The sequence below is a fragment of the Taeniopygia guttata genome, chromosome 1A, assembly GCF_048771995.1.
Source record: "Taeniopygia guttata chromosome 1A, bTaeGut7.mat, whole genome shotgun sequence".
NCBI classification, from domain to species: Eukaryota; Metazoa; Chordata; class Aves; order Passeriformes; family Estrildidae; genus Taeniopygia; species Taeniopygia guttata.
The window spans coordinates 57,261,339-57,283,019 of record NC_133025.1 but is presented as its reverse complement, the minus strand read 5'-3'; the positions used below and the strand labels follow the sequence as shown (position 1 = coordinate 57,283,019).

At 45.1% G+C, this 21,681-nt stretch overlaps 1 protein-coding gene across 1 annotated transcript; it reads left to right on the top strand.

Moving 5' to 3' along the window:
* Positions 1-15,854: 15,854 nt before the first annotated feature.
* Positions 15,855-20,400, top strand: SSBP1 (single stranded DNA binding protein 1; the record flags this gene model as incomplete). Its single annotated transcript, NM_001245450.1, is given in 6 exon segments — positions 15,855-15,944; positions 16,775-16,835; positions 17,756-17,896; positions 18,519-18,606; positions 19,126-19,214; positions 20,235-20,400. Coding segments are annotated over 6 exon segments (450 nt in total). The 3' UTR covers positions 20,282-20,400.
* Positions 20,401-21,681: the final 1,281 nt, after the last annotated feature.

Below are 21,681 nucleotides of genomic sequence, written 5' to 3'. Positions count from 1 at the left end.
ATATATATAGAGAGAGAGAATGTATACATATATATGTTTACATATGTGCTACAGAAGGATGTGAAACAGTTTTGGGCAGAACAAGCAGATTGAAAGATGGGGACACAAGCATGACCAAGGCATCTACAGTCAGCCAACTTTTTGTAATTACCGTCCTCCTTATGCCACCACCAATGTCATTAAGTGTCATTAGGATTAACTTGGTTCCCTAGGTCTTTCTGATTAATTGAATTACCCAATTAAGCAGGCCACAATTAAAAGGAAGATATTGTCATAAAAGCCTTAATTGTCTTATTTTTTTCCTGTTGAGCAGTTCTGAGTGTTCAATACCCCATTAAGAAACCCATCATCCACTTTCCTCAGCAGTGGGGGTTGGGTTTTTTCTCTTTTTTTTTTTTTTTTTTTTGTAACATTAGCATCCATTTGCTGTGAGCTTCATTTCAGACAGCTCCAACACTGAGTGGGCATTTTGTTTCGCAAAGCCCATGCATAAGTTTACTTTGCAGAGCTATAGACCAGAGTAGGTGTTTTTAGCAGATGGAGTTTTTCATAGAAGGTGACTGGTAACGAAAAAAAGAAACAAACCCTGCACAATATTTTGTTACTGTGTAAAGAAAAGCCAGATTCTGCAAATACTTGGCCACATGCTTTGCTTTAACTGTATAGACAGTGCCAATCTTCATTTGGATGAATATATTTTTGCATATTGGTGACGCTGCAGTGACAGCTAGTTTCTATCTTCGTCTCCACACTAGTGCTGCTACAAATGTCAAATGTCTGTCCCCCAGCAATCTAGGCAGGTAACAAACCCCAAATAAGAATTGCTTCATGACCCACAGGAGCTATTTGTAGTGCAGAGCTGTTCCTGGTCCCCTCAGCAGTGCAGTCACACCAGTATTGCCCCAGCATGAGGGAGGGGATGCAGTGGGAAGAGCAAGCAGTGCCAGAGAGCACGGGCTGCCAGTGCTGGCTCTGAGATGTGTGAAACATCATCATGCTCTGAGCTCCCGGCTTTGCTGAAATAACCTGTGGGACATGGGACCTGGTGATAGCAGAGCAATTGATATGGCTTTGGCCAGCAATCTGGGCCTGCTGAAGGAACACTCTTTGTTGGGTACATGCAAAAACAAGACATTTTCTACTGTTTTATTATTTCAACAAAATCAAATTATTTCGGCTGGAAGATAATATTACCCTTTTAGAAATAAAAACTCCAAAAGAAAACGAACACCTTTTCCCTCCAGCTGAGGGCTCAGGAAATTGTCATCAGGTCTTTGAACAGTCAGGAAAAATGTAAATCAAAGTGTGGTAGCTTTTATTTTTAAAATGCAAGATGAACAAGCTGGGCCCTCTATACACAGCAGGTCCAAGTTTTCTCCTTTACATATCACATCCCTCCTTAGAAAAAATGGATACTGCCTCTAAATCTTGAGGGGGAAAGAAGTTTAAAAATTGTTTAAGGTGGGACTGAAAACTGGTCTGAAGGAATTTCCTTGCTGGGTTATTAAAAACATGTAGTCATGGGGACTAAAAGCATTATTTCTTCAAAATTAATATATTTCAATCTAATGCTTCAGGTACTGAACACCTGATGAATGCAGTCAGATCACAGCAGTACTAAAGTGGTCCTGGGTCTCAGCTGGCCAGATACTGCAGACACAGCTTGTCACAGCAGAAAGCAGCCAGTGCTGGCACTGCCAGGCTTTTGGACCTCGCTCAGGATAAGGCACAGGGAGATGCAGCAGCTGCATGGCAGCAACAGCTCTGTGCCTGCAAGACATACTGCAACCTCTGGGCCAAATGCAACCCGTACTGGGCTCCTGAGGCTGTTTTGGTGAATTGGATACAATTCATTTCTGTATCAAATGAATTGTACATCACAGTCTTAACAAGCAATTTCAGAGACCCATAAGGCCACACTTTTCATTTAAGGAATGGGTTAGGAGAGCACAGAGACCTCAGACCAGTGTGGCCCTTTGTGTTTGGGTGGGAATTACCCTTGATGTGTGCCAAGGAAAGCAGGTGCTGCTTGTGCCAAACCCCATCTCCTACGGGCTGCAGCTACTTCCAATCTCTGCACATCCTTCTGGCAGCTCTCCTCAAGGCTAAGAAAAAAGGCTGCTGCAACCTTGTTCCCAGTTAGTTAAAACTTGCTCTAGTCCCACTTTGAAACACAAGTTGCCAAAGGCTCAGAAGATTCCTGTTTTTTACAAAGAGGTGCAGTGAAGGGGGACATTGACCTGCTCCCAGGGAGCAGCAGAGTGACCCCACTTCTGGGGCTGCCTTCCCCAGCACAGCTCCTCCCTCCTCTCCTTTGAAACCTCAAATGGGAAGCTGTACCGAGACCTGTGTGTGGCTCCTGGCTCTCTTCTGAAGTCTTACAAATGATACATCCATAAATCTGTACATTATAAATTAGGCTCATGACCTTTCCATGCAGGCTGCAACACTTGCCCAAACTAACACGTACCTAAATGCAGGAAGTGAAATTCAGTCTTAAAGAAAGAAACACAGAGCCCCATCATCACAGGGCTATACAGGTAAAAGGTAAAGCCCACAAAGGCTGGATCCCTGATGGGATTATGGAGCAGACAGGCTGTCAGCAAACATCACCCCCCTTACAGGCCCCAGGAAGCTGGAGAAGGGATGAGCATGCAGGAGCAGGGAGATGACTCAGACTGAGAGGGAGTCCTGGCTCCCTGCAGAGCTGATTGTTGGCACTGCAAATCCACATCCAGCGAGAATTCCTCATCCACCAAGTAACTGTGGACAGGTGCTGCCAAGCTCCAGATGTTTCCCATTAGCATTGGCTCAGGTGTGGGGTGGTTATAAATGGTCCAGGGCAGGAGAGAGGCTGTCTGTGGGGTATCTGGTGACTCCTTGGGCCACCCTCTGCTTTTACAGCTGTATGTAGCATGGAATTTTTCTCCCCTCTCTGGTTGAGAAATTTAATGCAGAAGAGAGTGAGTGGAGACTGTGTGTGTTATTCTTTAGTATGTGTTTCCTCGTGTGATGAGAGTAAGGAATGAAGGAGTTCTTTGGGAGACTTACTGGCAAAGGCAGTGGCTTCTGCATTTTATTTGACTTATGCCAGTAAGACAAAAAGCAAAAATCTGTTTTTACATAAGCAGTAGCTGAATGGCTTTGTACCTGGTAATTCTGGGGTGCTCTTCATTAACCAATTCTGTCTAATTACACTGACCAAAGTTTCTGTGTATGTGGGATTGCAGAGTGTGGTAAGCAGAACTGATGCCCTTGATGAAGGAAGGAAGAAGATAGTTCATGTGTAAATAATGCTTTCTTTCTGTTCCTCCAACAAAACAGGCCAATATCAGCTCTACCTGTTCTGTTTCATGTGCTAACATGGATGACTGGGACAACAACAACGAATTCATTCAGCGACTGGACTTTTCCAGTTGTGGTGAAGAGAGTGAAGAAAGAAGTATAAATGAGGAGGACTCCCTGAGCTTGAGCCCCCCAAGAAGCTCAGAGTTCCAGAAATGGCAAGAGAGCAGTCCTCTGCCAGCAACCCCTCAGAGAAAGCTTAGTGAGATTTTCCTGAGCAGAACAAAAGCTTGGATGAGTCCCACCCTGAAGTCTTCCCCATCTGTGAGCAAGAGCTGGAGTAAACCTGAGACACCACTGCACGTCACCTGGAAAAAGCTGCAGCTTTGTGACACCCCACACACTCCTAAGGTAATGGCAGGTCTGTAGCACCTCTGCAGGAGATAAATGCATCTCCCTTCAAGAAGCTTATTGTTTGGGAGGAGCTTGGAGGTAGGCAGCTGCACTTGCTGCTCTGTTCAGCACATCTTTGGATGCTAATAGGTTTTGTTTTGAAAATTGGAATTTGTGTTATGGCTGAGATGTCTACCTTGCCTGGCAAGACTGATCAGCTCCAACCAGCTTGTTTTCTGGTGCCACAGTGTTTCTTTTTGTGTGAAACAGTTGCTCAGTGAATCTGAGGAAAGCAGAACTTTGTTCTCAGGGTAGCAAATCCCCTGTGGAAGGAGCAGCGAACCAACGTGTGCTTGTAGAGGGAAGTTAGCCTCTCTTCTCCTGTATCACTGTCCTAAAATGCAATTTAGCTCCTGAGCCAGTTTCTTGGGAGAATGATACCAGCCCCTGTTTTATGTGTAACTTCTTGGAGAGAGTATAACTCAACTGCTTTTTGTCTCAAGTAAGCACAGGTGGAGACTTGGCACCAGCTCCTCTGTTCCTAGGCAATTTCTGGTGTGTGCATGGCTCCAAGAAGTCCAGACCTTCAGTGAAGCATAGCTGTTGGTCTCCTCTCAGGATTCCTGCTCTACTGGTAGATTGTTTGCTCCTTTGCTTAAGTGGTACACAGGAGATCAGTGCTTTATGGTTCTGAGCTAGGATTTGACTTCTGTTCTCCTCCAAAAATCTGATTATGCGAAGAGAAGGATGATCCCCTGGCATTGATTGACTGTGTGGCAATATTTACTGAGGAATGGCCTGCCACTCCCTAGGGGAAAGCTGTCTAATGTATATCACTCAAAAATTTCCTGCAGTGACCCTTATAAGAAATTTCCCTAAATCTCACTTTAACATATGTGAGAAGTTGTCCTTGCTTTGTATGGAGTTAATTTTGTCCTAGTAACTGGTACTGCACTGTGATTTTGGGCTTAAGGACAGTGTTGCTAAAACATGGTTGGCTCTGAATAGCATTTACCCAAAGTCAAGGACTTTTCAGTTTCCCATGTTCTGCCAGTGAGCAGAAGCACCAGCAGCTGTGTGGCTCCATATCCAGGACAGCTGCCAGGAACAAACCAGAGGAAAGCTTGTTCCATAGGATGTCATGCTCCACATATAAACAGAAGGAAATTAGCCAGGAGGGGCTGATTAGGGCCCAGGGATGGGCTGGACATCAGTCAGCAGGTGGTGAGCAATTGTGAATCACTTGTCTATCTTGGGTTTTGTTTCTCTTTTCATAGCAATAATAATTATTATATTTTATTTTAATAATTCAATTGTTCTTTTCTCAACCTACAGGCTTTACCTTGTTTTTCCCTATTTCTGCTCCCCATCCCACTCAGGAAGGCAATGTAGTTGTGAGCAAAGGACTCAAAAGCAGAGGGCTTAGTTGCTGGCTGGGGTTAAACCCTAAGAAATGCGTATAAAAGTCTTTTCAAGTCCAGATGGGCTGCAGGTAGTGAAGGCTGCTTTCAGGGTGTGCATTGTGTAGATAACATGTTGGCTGGATGATTCAAAACATGCTGCTTGTATTTCGTCATGCCCATAAGCAGCAATTGCATGAAATCAACAATTCCTTTTCCTTTCTCTCCTGGGATAAAGGTCTTGTTTTTCAAGCATGCTGCAGAAGATGGGCTCAAAAGGGCCTAAATCTGCTTGTAGACAAATCTGGGAGCATTGGCCTTAGAGCATTTGAAAGTGATAGAATAAGAGAGCAGAGCCCTGTCAAAAACTGCAGACAGAGCACCAGATGTGAGTGGAGATGAGGCTCCAGGATCATAATAGTGAGACCACTGTGGGATTGAAAAGATATAAGAGTATCTTAATCTTCAACAGGGAGACTTATGTGTTCTAAAAGGGCTTTTAACTAGAAGAAACCACTATGTTAAATATTCCTTTAGGCCTTATACCCCGCTCATGAAGCTGAAACAAGTCAAAGCATATTTTTTATGGTTAATGGAGGAGTCAAATCAGAGTAAGTAGCTTTGTCTTCAGCTCGAAACTGGTGTCTATGCTTTTCATGGCCCAAGGTTCTGGACTAGTGAGTGAAACACAGTGGCCTGTGTTCTGTGGCAAAGTGAACTATGGAAGATCCAAAGGTTCTTTCTGAACTTAAATTTCTGAAACTCTGGTTTTTATTCATAAGGAGAAATTGGTTCCTTTTGCTTTGCTAGTAGCCAGAGAAAAAATATTTCTAGCAACTTCCCCTATCCTAATGCTGCTTAGTGCTGGAAAATCTGTCTGGTGTTCTAGCTCATCTCCTGACAAACCTGTCCTGGCTGAACTGATGCAATGGTCCATGCCTGGCAGAACTAGGTCTTCCATGTTAATGTAACATACAATTTCTACCTCTCTGTAGGAGGGAAAGGGGAGCAGCTGGCTCCTCTTGAGGACTGTGATTGCTAAAATGGCACTGCAGGCCTCACCCCAGTGAGCAGGGAATAGAATATGAAAGGGCTTAACAAAGAATGGAATGCTTTGTGGAAAATGAAAACTGTGGGGACTGAACTAGGGACACAGGGATTTAATGATTCGGCTATGCCAAGGAATGGAGCTGAGCTCTCCTTGATTTAAAGGAGAGCAAGGATTTTATTCTGAAATGGCAACAAAAAAAAAGTCCTGATTTATTTGCTACTTTTTTTTTTTTCTCTCAATACAGAGCTTGTTATCAAAGACAGCTTTTCCTTCATCTGCAACAAAGGTCCCAGCCAAAGGCCTCCGACATTTGAGACTCACTCCTCGTGCCGACTCTGATGACTCTTCCCAAGCTTCTCTTGTCAACATTAATCCCTTTACACCAGAGTCCTATCGACAAATGCTCTTTCATCCTAATGGCAAACGGAAGGCTGGAGGAGAGCTGTAAGTGAGTTACTCTTAGGCAGCAGACTGAAATCAGACTGTTGGAAGGAGATACTTAACATCTCCATTACTTATCTGGACTTATTTGCTAACAATGAATCATCTCCTTCTGTAGTATTCATTGGTGTAGAGTAAATGTTAGCAGATGTGTAAAGGTAACAGAAATAGAAATAAAAATCAATCATTGCCTCTTCAGAAAGGTGAGTGGGGGATCAGCAGCTCTCTTTAGTGTTATGGCTGCAGCTTCACCAGTAATAAGGAGGCCAGCAGAATGATGCCTCTGGACAATGCCACCCTGTCCCGTGGGCAGTACTAAAATTGCTTTGGGGAGACCTCCTAAATGGAAACAAAGAATTCCTTACATGGGACTGCAGTCTTTAAGACCTCAACTAAAAACTTGCTTAGCAACTCTATAAAATACATTATTAGGCTGTGAAGCAAGGCTTGGAGGTTCCTTTGAAAGATGTTTTCATTTCAAACCCAGTTGGATTTCTGCACTGAAATGCTACACCAGACTTTCCCAATCTTCTGTTCTAGGAATGGTCCTCATCCGGGAAGCCAGATTAAACAGGAGCAACCTACAAAGGTGAGTGTCTGTACACTTCCCTCCCACAGAGTCAATAAGATGTTTGTAAAAGCTTGGTGTTAGATGGAATTTATTCTGTTATTAAGTATAAAACATGGCCTCGTGCCAGAGGATGAATACCTAGGACAGAAAAGGTCTAAACGGAATGTTTTGTTAACGTTTGTTTGAGATGCCAAACTTGGAAAAGGTGGAATTGTTCCCTGTAGCTGCAATAGCCAGGCTTATGGAAGGATAACGGTACCCTCTAGCCGAGGAGACTGGGATTGCAGACAAACGGTCTCCATGTTAAAACTACACCTGCGGAGCAAATCTGCTGCCAGGCAACATCCGGGGCTGCCACAATTATTGTTTTACTTAGAAGAAAGCCTCGAGTAACTTGTGAATCACTGAACATTATTCTGCTTCAGTGCCAATGAGATTGAGTATGTAATATAGGTATAAAATGGTGAACTAGACGGTATTTTTACTGCCAAGCTTCCTAAAATAATGTAAAACACAGCTGCCTTATGAAATGTAACATGTTGGGAAGGGCTGCTGTTTCATGTGAGCCACATTTTCCTGACTGTGAGGAGCAACTCTTACCTCCTCCTCTGCACCATAAACTACAGCAATCACAGCAGTGGCTTGTGAAAACCACTGTGCAACATGAGCTGCTGTCCCTGTAAGGGATGGAGAAAAATCACTTAGTCCACTCTTGTTGTTCCCTTCATGCTCCAGTGCTTATCTTTTCTTTACTTATTTTCCCTGCCAGTAGGCATCACTCTCCCAGCAGTACCAGCAGTTCCTAGATCCCTAGTGGCCATTATTGTAGCAATAATTATGTTCCAACAGTTCTGCCAGCTTCCAGTCCTTTGTGGGAAAGTCTCTGGGTGAGATATCAGTGGGAATACAAACAAATACACTGAGACCAGCTAATCTGCCATTAGCCAACAGCTGGTGCTTCAAACCTGCAGAGCCTGAGCTGATACAGAATGGCCTTGGCTGCAGGCAACCTCAGCTGCCAGGGTAAACACACACAGCTGGGGTCGCATGAAGCCAACACACCAAACTCCTCTCCTGAGCTCCAAATAGGCAATAGATCTAAGGTCTTCTCAGTCCTGTCTTTAGGCCAGTAATTTGTTGTTGCTTCCTGTTCATCCCTGCCTGACTCCATCAGCTGTGGGTCTAGGAAATAGTCTGGGTTGTCAGAAGGGATTCAATGGCAGTAACCCAAGGAAGCTTAGGCATATGCAAGCCAACTAGACTAAATTTCTCCTTAACTACAATTTCTACCTCTATAGCTAACAAGTCCTGATTATATAAAACCAACCAGCCTTGCAACTTGGCCAAACCAGAGAAGGTAGCCTTAAAGTGGTCAGAAAAAACACAAGTGAAAGGTAATTTCAAGAACTGGCCGAGCACCTGCACACAGGCCTGGATGAACACCCAGAATGGGAGGGGAAGCAATGTGGAAGCAAGTGTTGCACACCTATAGAACACTGACAGCTATTAAATCTTTCAACTCCTATTTGTTTTTGCTGTTTTTGTGACTTTGCAGAGATATACTCTGAAAGCGAGCAATATGGTTTCCCGCTACAAGAAGGAGTTCCTGGAGCTAGAAAAAATTGGTGTGGGGGAATTTGGCTCTGTCTACAAGTGCATCAAACGCCTTGATGGATGTGTTTATGCCATCAAACGCTCCAAAAGGCCTCTGGCAGGATCCTCAGATGAGTGAGTGTGCTTGCTGGAAACTGACAGTTGAAATGATGGGCATGTTCTTGAGAGGCGTGATGGGAAGGAGGGAGTGTAGATCTAAAAGTATTTGATGGGTGGCATGAGCAAAAATTGGCTACTGCTGCACTTTTAAGTAACAGCTGGGAGCGTGGGGGAAGATACCATGATACAACTATTGTATATAAATGTCTAGGGAAAGAAGTCACATGCACTGGAAAGTGAGAGGATGGAATACCTGAATACCTTGGGTCCACCCAGACAATTTCTTTACAATAACCGTCAGGAAGTTTATTTGACAGACATACTGCTGTCCCTGCCTTGCTATATGGCCAGCACTACTCTTATCTGTATTGACCCACTTGTGGTGTCTTGTATGCTAAAGCAAAGTCTTTGAAGCTGCTGCCTTTGCCTCTTTAACAAAAAAAAACTTTAGTAATTATTTTCTTTAACAGCTGCTCAGAGCATTTGAGCAAGGGCAGGTTTTGCCTCAGCAGCTGTGAGAGCCAGTCTGTCTGTCAAAACCTGAAAGAAAGGGGGAACAGAGGGGCTCAGGAGTTTCAGGCTGCAAAGCAGGGCTCCTCTCCTGTGCTGAGCAGCCTCTGGCAGTCTGTCACCTCAGCTTTTCCCATGTGTGCTTCCTTAGGCAGCTGGCACTGCGAGAGGTGTATGCTCACGCTGTCCTGGGGCACCATCCCCACGTCGTGCGCTACTACTCGGCCTGGGCAGAGGATGATCACATGATTATCCAGAATGAACACTGCAATGGTAAGAGCTGGACAGCATTCAAGCTGAGATCAAGCATGGGCAAAGTTGCCTTCTTTTGTACTTAAATGTGGGTGTTTTGGCTTACAAGAAAGCAAACTGCCCTGGGGCTGCGTTTCTGTGGAGAATCCAGTAAGGGTGTATAATAAATATTTAGATGAAGCTCTGAGTGGTGCTAACATTTTAGAAGCAGTAAATACCCTCATATTTCTGGGATTTGAAAACTGCTTCTCTGTTTTGGCTGGCCTGCAAGAGCATTCCCCATCCTGATGCTTAGGGCTGTGCTGGGGCTGTCCAGGTGACACCTGATATGAGTGACTCAAGAGCTGCTGACTTAAGAGCCATGTGTCTTGGCAAACCTCCTCTTACTGGAGGTGGGTAGTGACTGGTTGGATGGAGGCACCTTGCACCCTGACTAGAAGAAAGGGGTTTACAGCTGCAGAGGAATAGAGCAAATGATGAGGCAAAGTATAAATGGGCTGCTGCAGGCAGTGTGGTAAACTCCTAGTGGAGTTTGCCCTTGGCAATACCACTGCTTGAGAGAAATTGGAAAAGCTACCTTTGGCTGCTAGAGTTGCTGAAGGCAAATATGTAATGTTCATCTTTTGACTGCAACTGTAGTCTTTGGGCTTAAGAGTGGTGACAGCTGTTTGGAGTAATGCTTCTGAATCTGGTGGAGGCAACCACAAAATGTGGTGCTCATTGCTGCAGTATTGATGTATTTCTTGTGTTCTGGTGGCTTAATACCTGAGGCTAAAAGAGAGGTGGTGAAAAATAAGCTTGGAGATGGAGACAGAGGCTATGATATCTTCTAGCTCTGAAATATCCAAAGTGTCTCGATGCAGACCCACAAAACTGTGTTGAATGTTAATGCTTTTCAGTCAAAAATCTGCTATTGGGAGCTAAATTTCCTTGTTCCACCATACCTGCTTTCTGCATCTAAGCACAGCAGAAGCAGTTAATTTTTCTGTTGTTCACTAGCAGCAGCACCAGCATCATTAACAGGTCAGCCCTCCTGGCAGGATGTAGAGCTGTAGGTTGGAGGCAGAACTGCAGTTGTTCTTCTGTGTTGAGCAATAGGCTGGGCATTCCAGGGCAGTGGGAAGGCTGAAGCCAAATGGTGGCTATCACTAGAGCACACAGAGCTGCTGTGGTCGGGGTTTTTCACTAGCAAGCTTCCAAGTGTTCTGGGCAGCTAAGCTGTTTCAAACATGCTGTTCCAAAAAATCTCTGTCAGGTCTCAGACTGACTGTGTTCTTTTAGGTGGGAGCCTCCAGGATGTGCTGCTGGAAAATGCAAAGCTTGGGCAGTATTTCACAGAAGGAGAGCTGAAGGAAATATTGCTGCAAGTCTCCATGGGACTAAAATACATCCACAACTCTGGCCTTGTGCACCTGGATATCAAACCTAGTAAGTATAGTGTCCTCCTCCTTTGTGGAGGGTTTTCCTAGTGAACCCTCAGGGGTAGGGCCTGAAATAAATCCTTCTGAGTTGGACTGATTGTAGTGCTTCAAAGAAAAGAAGACCTTCCCCTTGTCTTGTGTATGTTTGTTTTTTTTTTTATTTGTGCCACTATGCTGCTCTAAAATTGAGCCTTCTCTGATAGTTGGCAGAATTTTACTCCTGTCTGACCTTTGTAATCCTAGCTCATGGGAATCACCTTCATACTGGAGCAAGCAGGGCTGCCAGGGAAGATGGAGACTTCTTCATTTACTGCTGTCTTGTTGCACAACACTTGGCTTTTGTGTGTTTATTCACCTTGGGGGGATTGAGTTCCTGCAAAAATAGTAATGAAGTTTCCTCTCTGCAGCTCAGGATGGTCACCTCCAAGGCAATGCTTCCCCTTTGTCACATACTTAATATTTCTAGAGGGGAGCTCCTTTTTCCTGCTGAAATTATGCTTCTCCCTTAGAGGGCAGAGGGAGGGGAAAGCTGATTTAACTAGGATATTTTATGCACAAGATACAACTGTCTTATGCCAGCTGTGTGGCTGACTGTGAGCTGGGCAGAAAGGTGACTACAGGGTGGGAAGCATGTGCAGCATTTCTCTGGCTGCAAAGCTTAACTACTTTGACAGGTGGGATTTTGACAAAGCTGCTGCAGCCTGACTACTGGTATCATGCTGTTGCTAAACTTCTGTCTTGCAGGTAATATCTTCATCTGTCACAAGCTGGCAGTTTCAGGCCCTGCTGGGCAGGAGGAGAGTGACAGTGAAGATGAATTCTCTCCTGGTGTGGTGTATAAGATTGGTAGGTTTTAGACTACTTTACAGCTGGCCTAAGATTAGGGCTGCCCATTACTACCTGAGACTGCTGTGTCTTATGGCTGAAGAGACTTGCACACAAAACTGATAGGATAGTCAGGAATGCTCCAATTACTCACCAGAATTAATTCCTCTAAGAAAACAAGTCACAGAAAATTTATGTGTTTGTTCACAAGTGCAGATTCCCGAGTTAGGAGCAGGCTTGCTCTCTTGCTCAGTATTTCCTTGTTGGTGCCTATAGAATGCAGGCTTTCATTGGAGAATGACTTCAGTTGATTACATTTCAGTTGCTTGTTCTTTGTCTCAGGTGACCTTGGACATGTGACATCAATAACAAACCCTCAGGTGGAGGAAGGAGACAGACGCTTTTTGGCCAATGAGATTTTGCAAGAGGTACAACTGCTAGAGCAGGGTGGGAGAGCAAGTGGGGAGAGATCAGCTGTAGAGCAGTCATTAGTCTAACTTGTTCCTCACCTTATCTCCTCTTTCTTCTGTCGGGTCTGGCTGTGAAATCTGTGAAATTAGCACTTTATCATGAACAATAGTGGTGTGGGTCTTATCCTGTAAATGCTTGCCTAATATGTAAATACTTCCTAAGTAGCTATCATTGGATTATTGCAACTATTCCCCCTGAGGGATCAGTGAGACAAAACCTTTATCAGTTTGAAGACATTTGATTTGCATGTCCAGCTGAGATGAAACTACTGGGTGTGATTATTGAGGAATATATTTACCCAGACAGATGCCTCTTAAAACAAACACTGAACAAGTAGTGGAAAGAGGTGGGAGGCACAGCACACCTCTTAAACTGACTGCAGTTTTGTCACTCTGGCCGACAAATGGAAAGGGAATGGGAATTGAACACGCAGCTTGGATGTGTTATTCAGTTCAGGTATTTAAGGGACAGTAGCTGTGCTGCAAGTGAATTTAGGAACTGTTCAATGTATCAGATGCAGCCTTTGGTTTGAGCTGGGCATGGCTAGCTTACTGCCTTGTGATGGAGGCTGGAGGTACACATCTGTTAGGCCATCCTCTGGAGTTACTGCAGTGATCTCAACATGGCCTGCAAGGTCCTCATGGCTGGCTGACAGCCAATGGTGTTGGTTAGTGGTACTGCCTGCTGCCTATGTTTTCATCCTGAAGAGGAGAAACCAGCTCGCTGGGGTGGTGAAGGCAGTGCCATATGCACACAGCTGCTTAGCTGTTTCTTTTTGAGCTCATACCCCAACTCACCTTTGCTTGGTGTAGCAAGATGCTCCTTTCTAACACCTTTCCCTTCTCTCTGCAGCAATACTGCTACTTGCCCAAGGCAGACATCTTTGCCCTGGCACTCACGGTGGCTCTGGCAGCTGGGACAGCACCGCTGCCTCACAACGGGGCCCTGTGGCACCACATCCGCAAAGGCAACGTCCCACCCATCCCCCAGAAGCTTCCCCACCATTTTCTTGAGCTCCTTAAGGTGAGGAAATAGTCTTGACAGGATGGTGGCTTTTGCAGCTGGCATGTGACAGGAATGCTAAACTCTGAACTCCTTTGCCTTCTAGCTCATGATCCATCCTGACCCAGCGCAAAGACCTTCTGCCACAGCTCTCACCAAACACCCTGTTCTCCGTCGTTCATGTGGAAAAGCTGTGCAGCTCCAGGAGCAGCTAAATATGGAGAAATGCAAGACTGCCATGCTGGAAAGGTAGGGCTGGCTTTGGGCATGGAGGGGAAAAGGCATGGGCATGACCATGCTGGTCACCAGCTTTAAATGGAGGGTGGTAGTGCTGGGAGAATGCATGCACAGAAATTCCCAGCCATTTCCTATGCCTGGAGCTGGGGGGATGATGGGGATGTAGAACAGGGACTTGCAGTGCCCAGGCAGCAGCTGTGCTTCAGCTCTGGCTTGGAGGAGCTGGCCGACTTACAACAGCAAACTCGTGTGCTTCCCACAGCCACTGGTGAAGCAAAATGCTGATACAACCTGCAGCCAGTGGGCAGATGAGGAATTGGTAATGCACTGAGATAGTGGGCTAAGCATTGAAGGAAAAGAAATATCAGGTGTTGGCAGATCTCCTTTCCCTGCCTTGTTTCCTCTCACTGCTGTTGGCAGTAGTGTTTTGGGGTGCTGGGATCCAAGAACTGTCCACAGCCTGTCTAAGTGCAGCATTCAGCTGAGGAGTAGGTTTTCTGTGTAGACAGAAGAGTGAATGCTCTGGGAGAACAGTAAGTACCAGAAAGGGAAGAAGGGCAATGGAAAAGAATCATGTGCCTTTATTTAGGTATTATATATATACGAGATGACACTGATCTAAGTTTCAGCATTCATAAATGTCTGAAACAATGGAGAAAAACTGAGCCAGGTGTTCCTCATACTGGTGCCAGTGTGTTGCTGACATGATACATAGTTTTCTTCTGGTAAATCTTCAGACCTCCTACCTTTTCAAACAGACTCTAGGGACAGCTACAGGAATCTTTGTTACCCTCTGGGCTGAGAAGTTGTCCCCTTCCAGCAGTGCTGGAGTATTACAGTAACCCTCTTGTGCAAGATTGTTCATAGTTTGCTTCTGTAGCTGATGGGGATTCATGCATGACATGGTTTTCTTCCTTTCCTCTTCCTTCCGTCTCCCCCCTGCAGGGAACTTAAAGCAGCTCGCCTTGCCCAGACCCTCATGAAGGACCAAGCCTTAGGAAGTGCCAAGTTACAAGAGTCTGAAACCTCTTCTAAGCAGAAGAGCAAGCGTCTGGTGGGAGGGAAGAGCTGTCGCTCGTTTAGCTTTACTCTTGGTTTCTGAATTTTTGTGCTGTCCAAAGACTGCTGAATGGCCCTGTGAAAGCAGAGGGTCTGCGCAGACCAATGCCCCATATTTTCTCCCTGTCTCTTTTTTTTTTGTTCCCCTGTTAGTTATGATGAGATGTTGGCCAAGAAAAGAATGACTGGCTTTCAAATGTTGGATAATGGTATTTAAGGTTGTCCTCAGTCTTTTACCTGTTTAATTTCTTGTGTAATTGGCCTTGCTATAGAATCAGTGTAACTCTGCTGTGACAAAATAATGGCATTTTCTCTACTCACTTCCCTCTTTCTTCAGTTGGGTCCTGTTATTGGTGATTTTGTGGTCCTAACACTTGGGCTGACTGTATCTTAAGAGGGATGATAATGGCTGTACAGGCAGACAGCATCTACAGCTGGTCCATTCTAGGAGCAAGTAGGCAGAGGCTATGGCAGCCAGTTTTAGCTACACATCAGGAGCCAGGCTGGTAACACAGCTGTCCTGGGGGGCTCAGGATGCAGCTGGAGTGGCGTTTCACTGAGGGGGGACACAGAGTAATAGGAAATACTTTGAGTTAAGGAGTGGGAGTTGAAGAAAAACATTCTTTCACATTTCAGCAACAAAACTTTTGTAAGTGGGTGTGATTTAACAGACTAGTTAGTCCCTGATGCCCGACTCATTTTCTGTCAATCGGGGAGGACTCCTTGTTTATGTGGGGGAGACAACTGCAGTGTGTTGGTGCTGGGTCTGTCTGTACCCATTTCCCCTCCAGTATCTCACACGTGGTGCAGTTAGAAAGGGCTTTTTCAGCTTTTGGAGTTGCCCATGTTAACGGTGGTATGTATTTCGTATTTGAGATCTCATACACCCTTCCTCCTCTCCCCGCCAAATGTAACGTTGGGGGTTCTTGTCGCTTGTTCGTGTTGGTTGGACAGAGCGCTTCCCTGTTACGAGGCAGCGCTTGGTAACTCGCTTATTTCCAGGTTTTACTGGGTTGTTTTATGCTGTTGCACATGTTGGCTTTTAACTGTTAGATCCTGTCGTTTCGTGCGAATAAAGGTTTTATCATTTTTTAACCCGATGATGGAGTGACGGAGTTGTGTTGGTTATTTCCCCCCGCGAGCCCTGTGGGCCCGGGCCCGTTTCCGCCCGGAACCGCCCGGCCCTTTCCTGTTCCGGGCGGGCGCAGCGCGGCGCGGAGGGCGCGGGGCCGGGGCTCCGTGGGACGCTGCTTCAGCCCTGCTTTTCCCTCCGCAGGCTCGGCGGCAGCATGTGGCGGCGACCGGCGTGGCAGGTAGGGCCGTGCGGGGCTGCGGCGGCCCGGTGCCCTCGGGGCGCTGCGGGAGCGGCAGCTCCAGCCCCGCCGAGGGTCGGAGCGGCTCTCCGGACGCGGAACTGCGCTCGGCGCTGCCCCGGGAAGGGGAGGGGCGGACGGAGCCGAGCGCCCCGCAGCCCTCGCCCGGCCGTGCCCGCTGGCCCTGGGGCTGCTCCTGGGGAGAAAGAATATGAGCTCTGGAACCGCTTGTTCTAGGAAATGAGCCTTTTTCCCAATTCCTGCACATGGACCTCCAGCTGAAGCGTTTCCGGGCTTTCCCCCCCTGCTCCTTTCTTCTAGGATGGAGTATTTGTTAGAAAAATGGCAGTTCCTGTACAACTTTCCCACTTGCAGTACTAAGAATTTTGTGTCCTAGATTTGCCTTGGGAACAAGGGTGTCAGTGCATCCATTGCTCATTCTGGTGGATGGATGTACTTTTTGGGTACACCTGGTAAATCTCTGAAACGAAGCAGAACCATCAGACCTGTTTGTTTCCAAAGAATAAAGCTCAAACAACTAAACACTCATTCTCCTATGAACCTCCTCCCCTCTTATTTATGTATTACAGAAAAACAGTAGTTATTGCATGTCCCAAAAATAATTGCTGGAGGTATACCTTTGGGCCACACTTCTTTCTAGGCAACTCTTTAACCTTGATTTAACCCAGGGAACTCAGGTCCCCCATTAGTTACCTGGAAATGAACATACTTGCAGAACCTCTGCAAGTGTTCAGAAAATAAGGTGTAAAGGCTTGTGAATGCTGTTTGTAGTTTGTGTCTTGGAAACTCACCTTTCTATGTTCCTTCAGGTGCTACGCCATTATGTAAGACATGAATCTGATACGGTTAACTCATTGGTACTTGAAAGATGTAAGTACCCCCTGAGATGCAATTTAGTTGTTACTCATTGTGTTTATCTCAGTGTTGGAATGTCTGAAATAGGGCAAGAGAGAAGCAGGTAGGAATGGTAGCTCCTCAGTGTAGCACCTAAGAATGTGTTATTTCAAGCACACATAGTCTTGAGTGGCTTCCTGTCTGGTCCCTGTCAGGTGAAGCAGCAGTTTAGGGGGAAAAGAAGAAAGCCCTGAGAAGGACTGTCACTCTATAGGGCAGTTGTGCTTTATCTGTGGCAGTGGTTTGGGTCTGCTGTTGGCGTGGTTTCTAACACCTGCCTTCAGATGCCTTGTGTGCTTGTTTCTCAGACCCCTGGGTCCCTGGGACACCTGTGTGTGTGCTGCTGCCCCAGCAGCACGTGCTCCAGGTTTACTTCAGCCTTCACTATTCACTTGACATGCTCATTATGCACAAGGGATACTTCCCTGACCTCTTCCAGGTGTCCTTGAACATGGAGAAGGGATAGACTGTGTCTGCCTAGGCCCGGTAATGATGTAAAAACTGACTTATTCAGAGGATGGAGTATAGTAATACAACTTTGTTTCAAAGGTACTGCTGTGCATTGTGTTTTAGCATTATGAAACAAAAGTCAAGATAAATGCAGATTAGTCTCAAGTGATACATGGATGTGTCTGTGAAAGAGATGAGATGGAACAAAGAATAAAGAACATTTATCTTTTTAAATCAGTTAGTTCACAGTGATAATGATAGTACAGATGCAGTCAACCATCTGCTGGGGCCTGAAAAAGCCAAATGTCACAAGAGCTTAAAAAGTGCTCAGGAGGTGCAGAAAGGTGTGATCCTGGCCCTTGAGAAAAGCTGCTGACTGATGGCTTTCCATGCTTAGAAGCTTATGCATCATAATTCACCTGTCTGTTTGGTGTCTCTTGTTTCAGCCATGAATCGTGTTCAGCTGCTTGGTCGGGTTGGACAGGACCCTATCATGAGGCAAGTGGAAGGAAAAAATCCTGTTACCATATTTTCCCTTGCAACCAATGAGATGTGGCGGACAGGAGATAGTGAAGTGGGCCAGGGAGGTGAGTCTGCATGAGCAACGTGTCCCAGGTCATGGCTGCATGGCCAGCAGCAGCACAATTGCAAATCTCTGGGGTGCAGGAAGGTTCCTTTGAGGTCAGCAGAGATGCTGGTACATCTGTGTGTCTTTTACTGATCCTCAGCAGCAAATACTGAAGAGGGATCTGCTGTTGACCTTCCTCAGGAGGAGAGGAGAGTGTGCTGGGTGGGCAGTTTGTCACTGGTGGGGTTTGTCAGAGGCATGGCAGCTTCCGTACTCTTGTATTTCAGGATGAGAAAAATGAAGAAAAGATGACTGTCATTGATTCTGTCAGTTCATGAAACTGCCATCAGTTTGCATCTGCAGCTATCTCATTCTCTAGATTCTATTCAGTATAGAGTGTCTGGGGGGGGGGGGGAAATTAATAGCATGAGCACTGCCTTACGGAAAAAGCGATGTCTTGGTTTGAACTGGGCTTCTGCACAAAAATTTGTTTGGATATGGATGAGTGGACCTTCTAGTTCTGGGGTTAAGTGGGAGATCACTTTTCATAATTTGAGAAAACCAATGTGTTGAAACTAATTTCTGAGTCTTGTATCACAGAGAGGATTTCCATCCAGCTCTGTTACTTCTATGTACCTTAGGTGATATCAGTCAGAAGACGACATGGCACAGGATCTCTGTCTTCAGACCAGGCCTCAGGGATGTCACCTATCAGTATGTCAGGAAGGGGTAAGTGAATAACAAATGTGGCTGAGGATTTAATGCCTTAATAATGGATTACTATAATAATGATGGTGACCAGGAACTATAGTAAGATGCAGGTGCCATAAAACAAGTTAGCAGAGCAGCTACAAAGAACTGATACAAAAGCCTGTGTACTTTGAATCAGATTCTGAATTCAGCCTTTCCATCAGGAAGTGTAGTGATAAGACAAAGAGTCACAGGCTCCAAGTGAAAGAGGGGAAATTTAGGTTGGATATATGGATGTAAACCTTACTGTCAAGGTAGTGAGGCACTGGCACAGGTTGCCCAGAGAAGCTGTGGGTGCTCCATCCCTGGAAGTGTTAAAAGTTAGGCTGGATGGGGCTTTGAGCAGCCTGATCTAGTGGGTGGTATTCCTGCCTGTGGCCAGGGGTTTGGAACACATGGTCTTAAGGATCCCATTTTAATCCAAACCATTGTATTATTACAGAGTGGAAAACAGCCGCACAGTTCTCTGACCAAAATCAAATTCTTGGTTTTTTTCAGCTCTCGAATCTTTGTAGAAGGGAAGATAGATTATGGTGAATATACAGATAAAAACAATGTGAGGCGACAGGCCACAACAATTATAGCAGGTAAGGAGCAAAGTGTCGAGGTGCCCCTTGCCTATTTAAAATTAAAAGAGTGTGGAGGACCTCTGAAATGAAGCTTGGTTAGTCTTCATCATCAGTATCTGCACTCGGGGATTTTGAGAGAATGGATAGTGTGTACCAGATTTCCTCTAGCACTGCTTGTGAACTCAGAAAATGAGAGTATCCAGTTGCAAACTGTTGGTGTCATTTGCTTACCCTACAGAATGGATAAGGAGTAGACTTGTGCCTTGTGTTGACACAACAAAGAAAACTAGGAAGCTCAACTTTTTCCTTGAGCCTTTAAAGAGCCTGAGCATCCTGCAGCATCCTTATTGTAGATAGAGCTGGTCCTGTGTTGCTTTTGAGTGAGGGATAAATTAATTGGGTAGTAGAGCAAACATTTCTGTTACACAAGTATGTCTAAAAAAACCAGGACAGAGTAAAAGGAAGGGGAAGAAAAAAGGAAGAACAGCCATATTCCTGGATGTTTCTGCAACCTCTTTAAAAGCTAGCCATGCTATAAGGGAGAAGCAGATCTCTTTTTAAATTAGTATTCTCCTAATGATTTATTGTTTGAGGCCCAGTCTCAAGACGCTTCAGAAATTCCTCAGGCTTGATGAAGAAGGAGCTTCCCATAGTCCTGCAGGCTGTTGACATGGTATATAGTGTAGTATATAGTGCAGAGTGAACATGACAGAAGAAAAGGGAAATAAGCTGTAACTGATGGAGATTGTAATCAAATAATTAAACCATTATTTTAAAATGTTTTTTAGTAGCTCTCTTTTCATCAGTTTTAGCACACTTGTTTCTCGTAGTACATAAGGCCACCTTGAATTGCCTGCTTTCAGGGGAGATAGAGAAGGAACCTTGTACTGGACACTGTTTCATTTTATCAACTATTATTCTGTTCCAAAATCCACATCTTAGCAACTTATTTTAGCGCAAATACCTGGGCTTCATGGTGTGAAGACTTACAACAAGGCAAAACAATGCTCATGATTAATTTTTTAAATTTTTTTTCAGATAATGTGATTTTTCTGAGTGATGGCTCGGTGAGAGAAAAGGTGTGATGTCCTTAGTGCTTGGATCCAGGCCATTTCATTCCTTTGGTTTTTCAGTGCTTCATAATTCTGTAGTCACATGTATTGCTGTAGTTTCTTTAAGAAATAAATAAAATGTTTGTTACCTAGAGGGTACTTCTGTGTGTTTTGTTCTCCCATGTGCTTTCTCTCTGTTATGATCTTTGAGATTACTTTCTTTTTTCTTAAGAGGAGAAGTACCTCAGGCAGCTGTATCAATTCTTGAGCTGATGAATATATACATGGAGAATCACTCTTTGAAAATGGCTGAAGATGCAAACCTTCTGACCTTGTCTGCCTTAATCTCTCTCCTGTCTTGTGTGGCCTGCCAGCCTGATCCCATCTCACTTTTGACATCCCTCCTCTGTTCTATAGGTGTCATTCCTGTTTTTCCTTCTCTAAGCTAGTTAGTGAATTTAAAGCAGAATCATTGGCTTTGACTAGTGCTCAGCTGGAGATTTGTCACAGACCCAGAGAAGTCCTCCTGAGCGTTTGCATCTGCCCCTTTGCTGATCCTAGGTATTGTCTTTCTCCAAACTCGGTTTAAGTCTTGTTTGTTGTGGTGTTTGGTGTAGGATGACATCAGCATTCCCATCCTGTTCCTCGTTTGGGTGCTTGCTGTGCCCATGGTTTGCCATCAGGAGGAGCTGGAGGAGCGACTGCCTTGTCTTTGCCTTCAGGGGAGTCCTGTGGAAAACTTGAAAAACATTCCAGGTCCGGGATTCTTAGTGTGGGAGTGGCCCTTGTTTCACTTCGTTTTGTTGTCAGAGTGAGAATGATTGTAGTAGCGGTAAGAAGTTGCTCAACTAAAAGGTGTTTAATTCTATTACGAGAAAAAGTGAGAGAGAAATTCCCACTGTAATACATAATGATGTGAACAGGGAAAGAAAAATATTAGAATGACAATTTCCTGCCTTCAGAGCTGGTGGGATTTTGTATCTCGTCTCTCTCTGATCTCAGTGCAGAACACATTAATAGTCTGCAGCTCTTTCCCCTACTAAACTTTGGGGGTTTTTTGATGCCCTGTGCACATTGTCTGTACTAACAAAAACTTCAATTCTTTCAATTCAGCATCTATTTCTGGTTGATCTTAAAGCTCTAACAAGTATCTGAGCTCTGGTCACTGGCATACTGGGGTGTCAGATGTATTGCAAAGGCTTAGCTGCTTCAGTGGGTTGTTACCCACAGAAGAATGTCTTTTTAAATAGTAAGTCCTAACTTTAATTCCTTTAACTGCTTGTTTAATCTGAGCCTGTTGTACTGCTGTGAAAATTGTGATGGTGCACTTGCACAGTAGTGATCCAAGTAGTTTGTGCTTGGTCCACACAAATTTTTCCTGTTTGCCAAAAGCGGGGATTTGTCTTGAGCTTTCTTCTAAGAGGCCTTGAGCA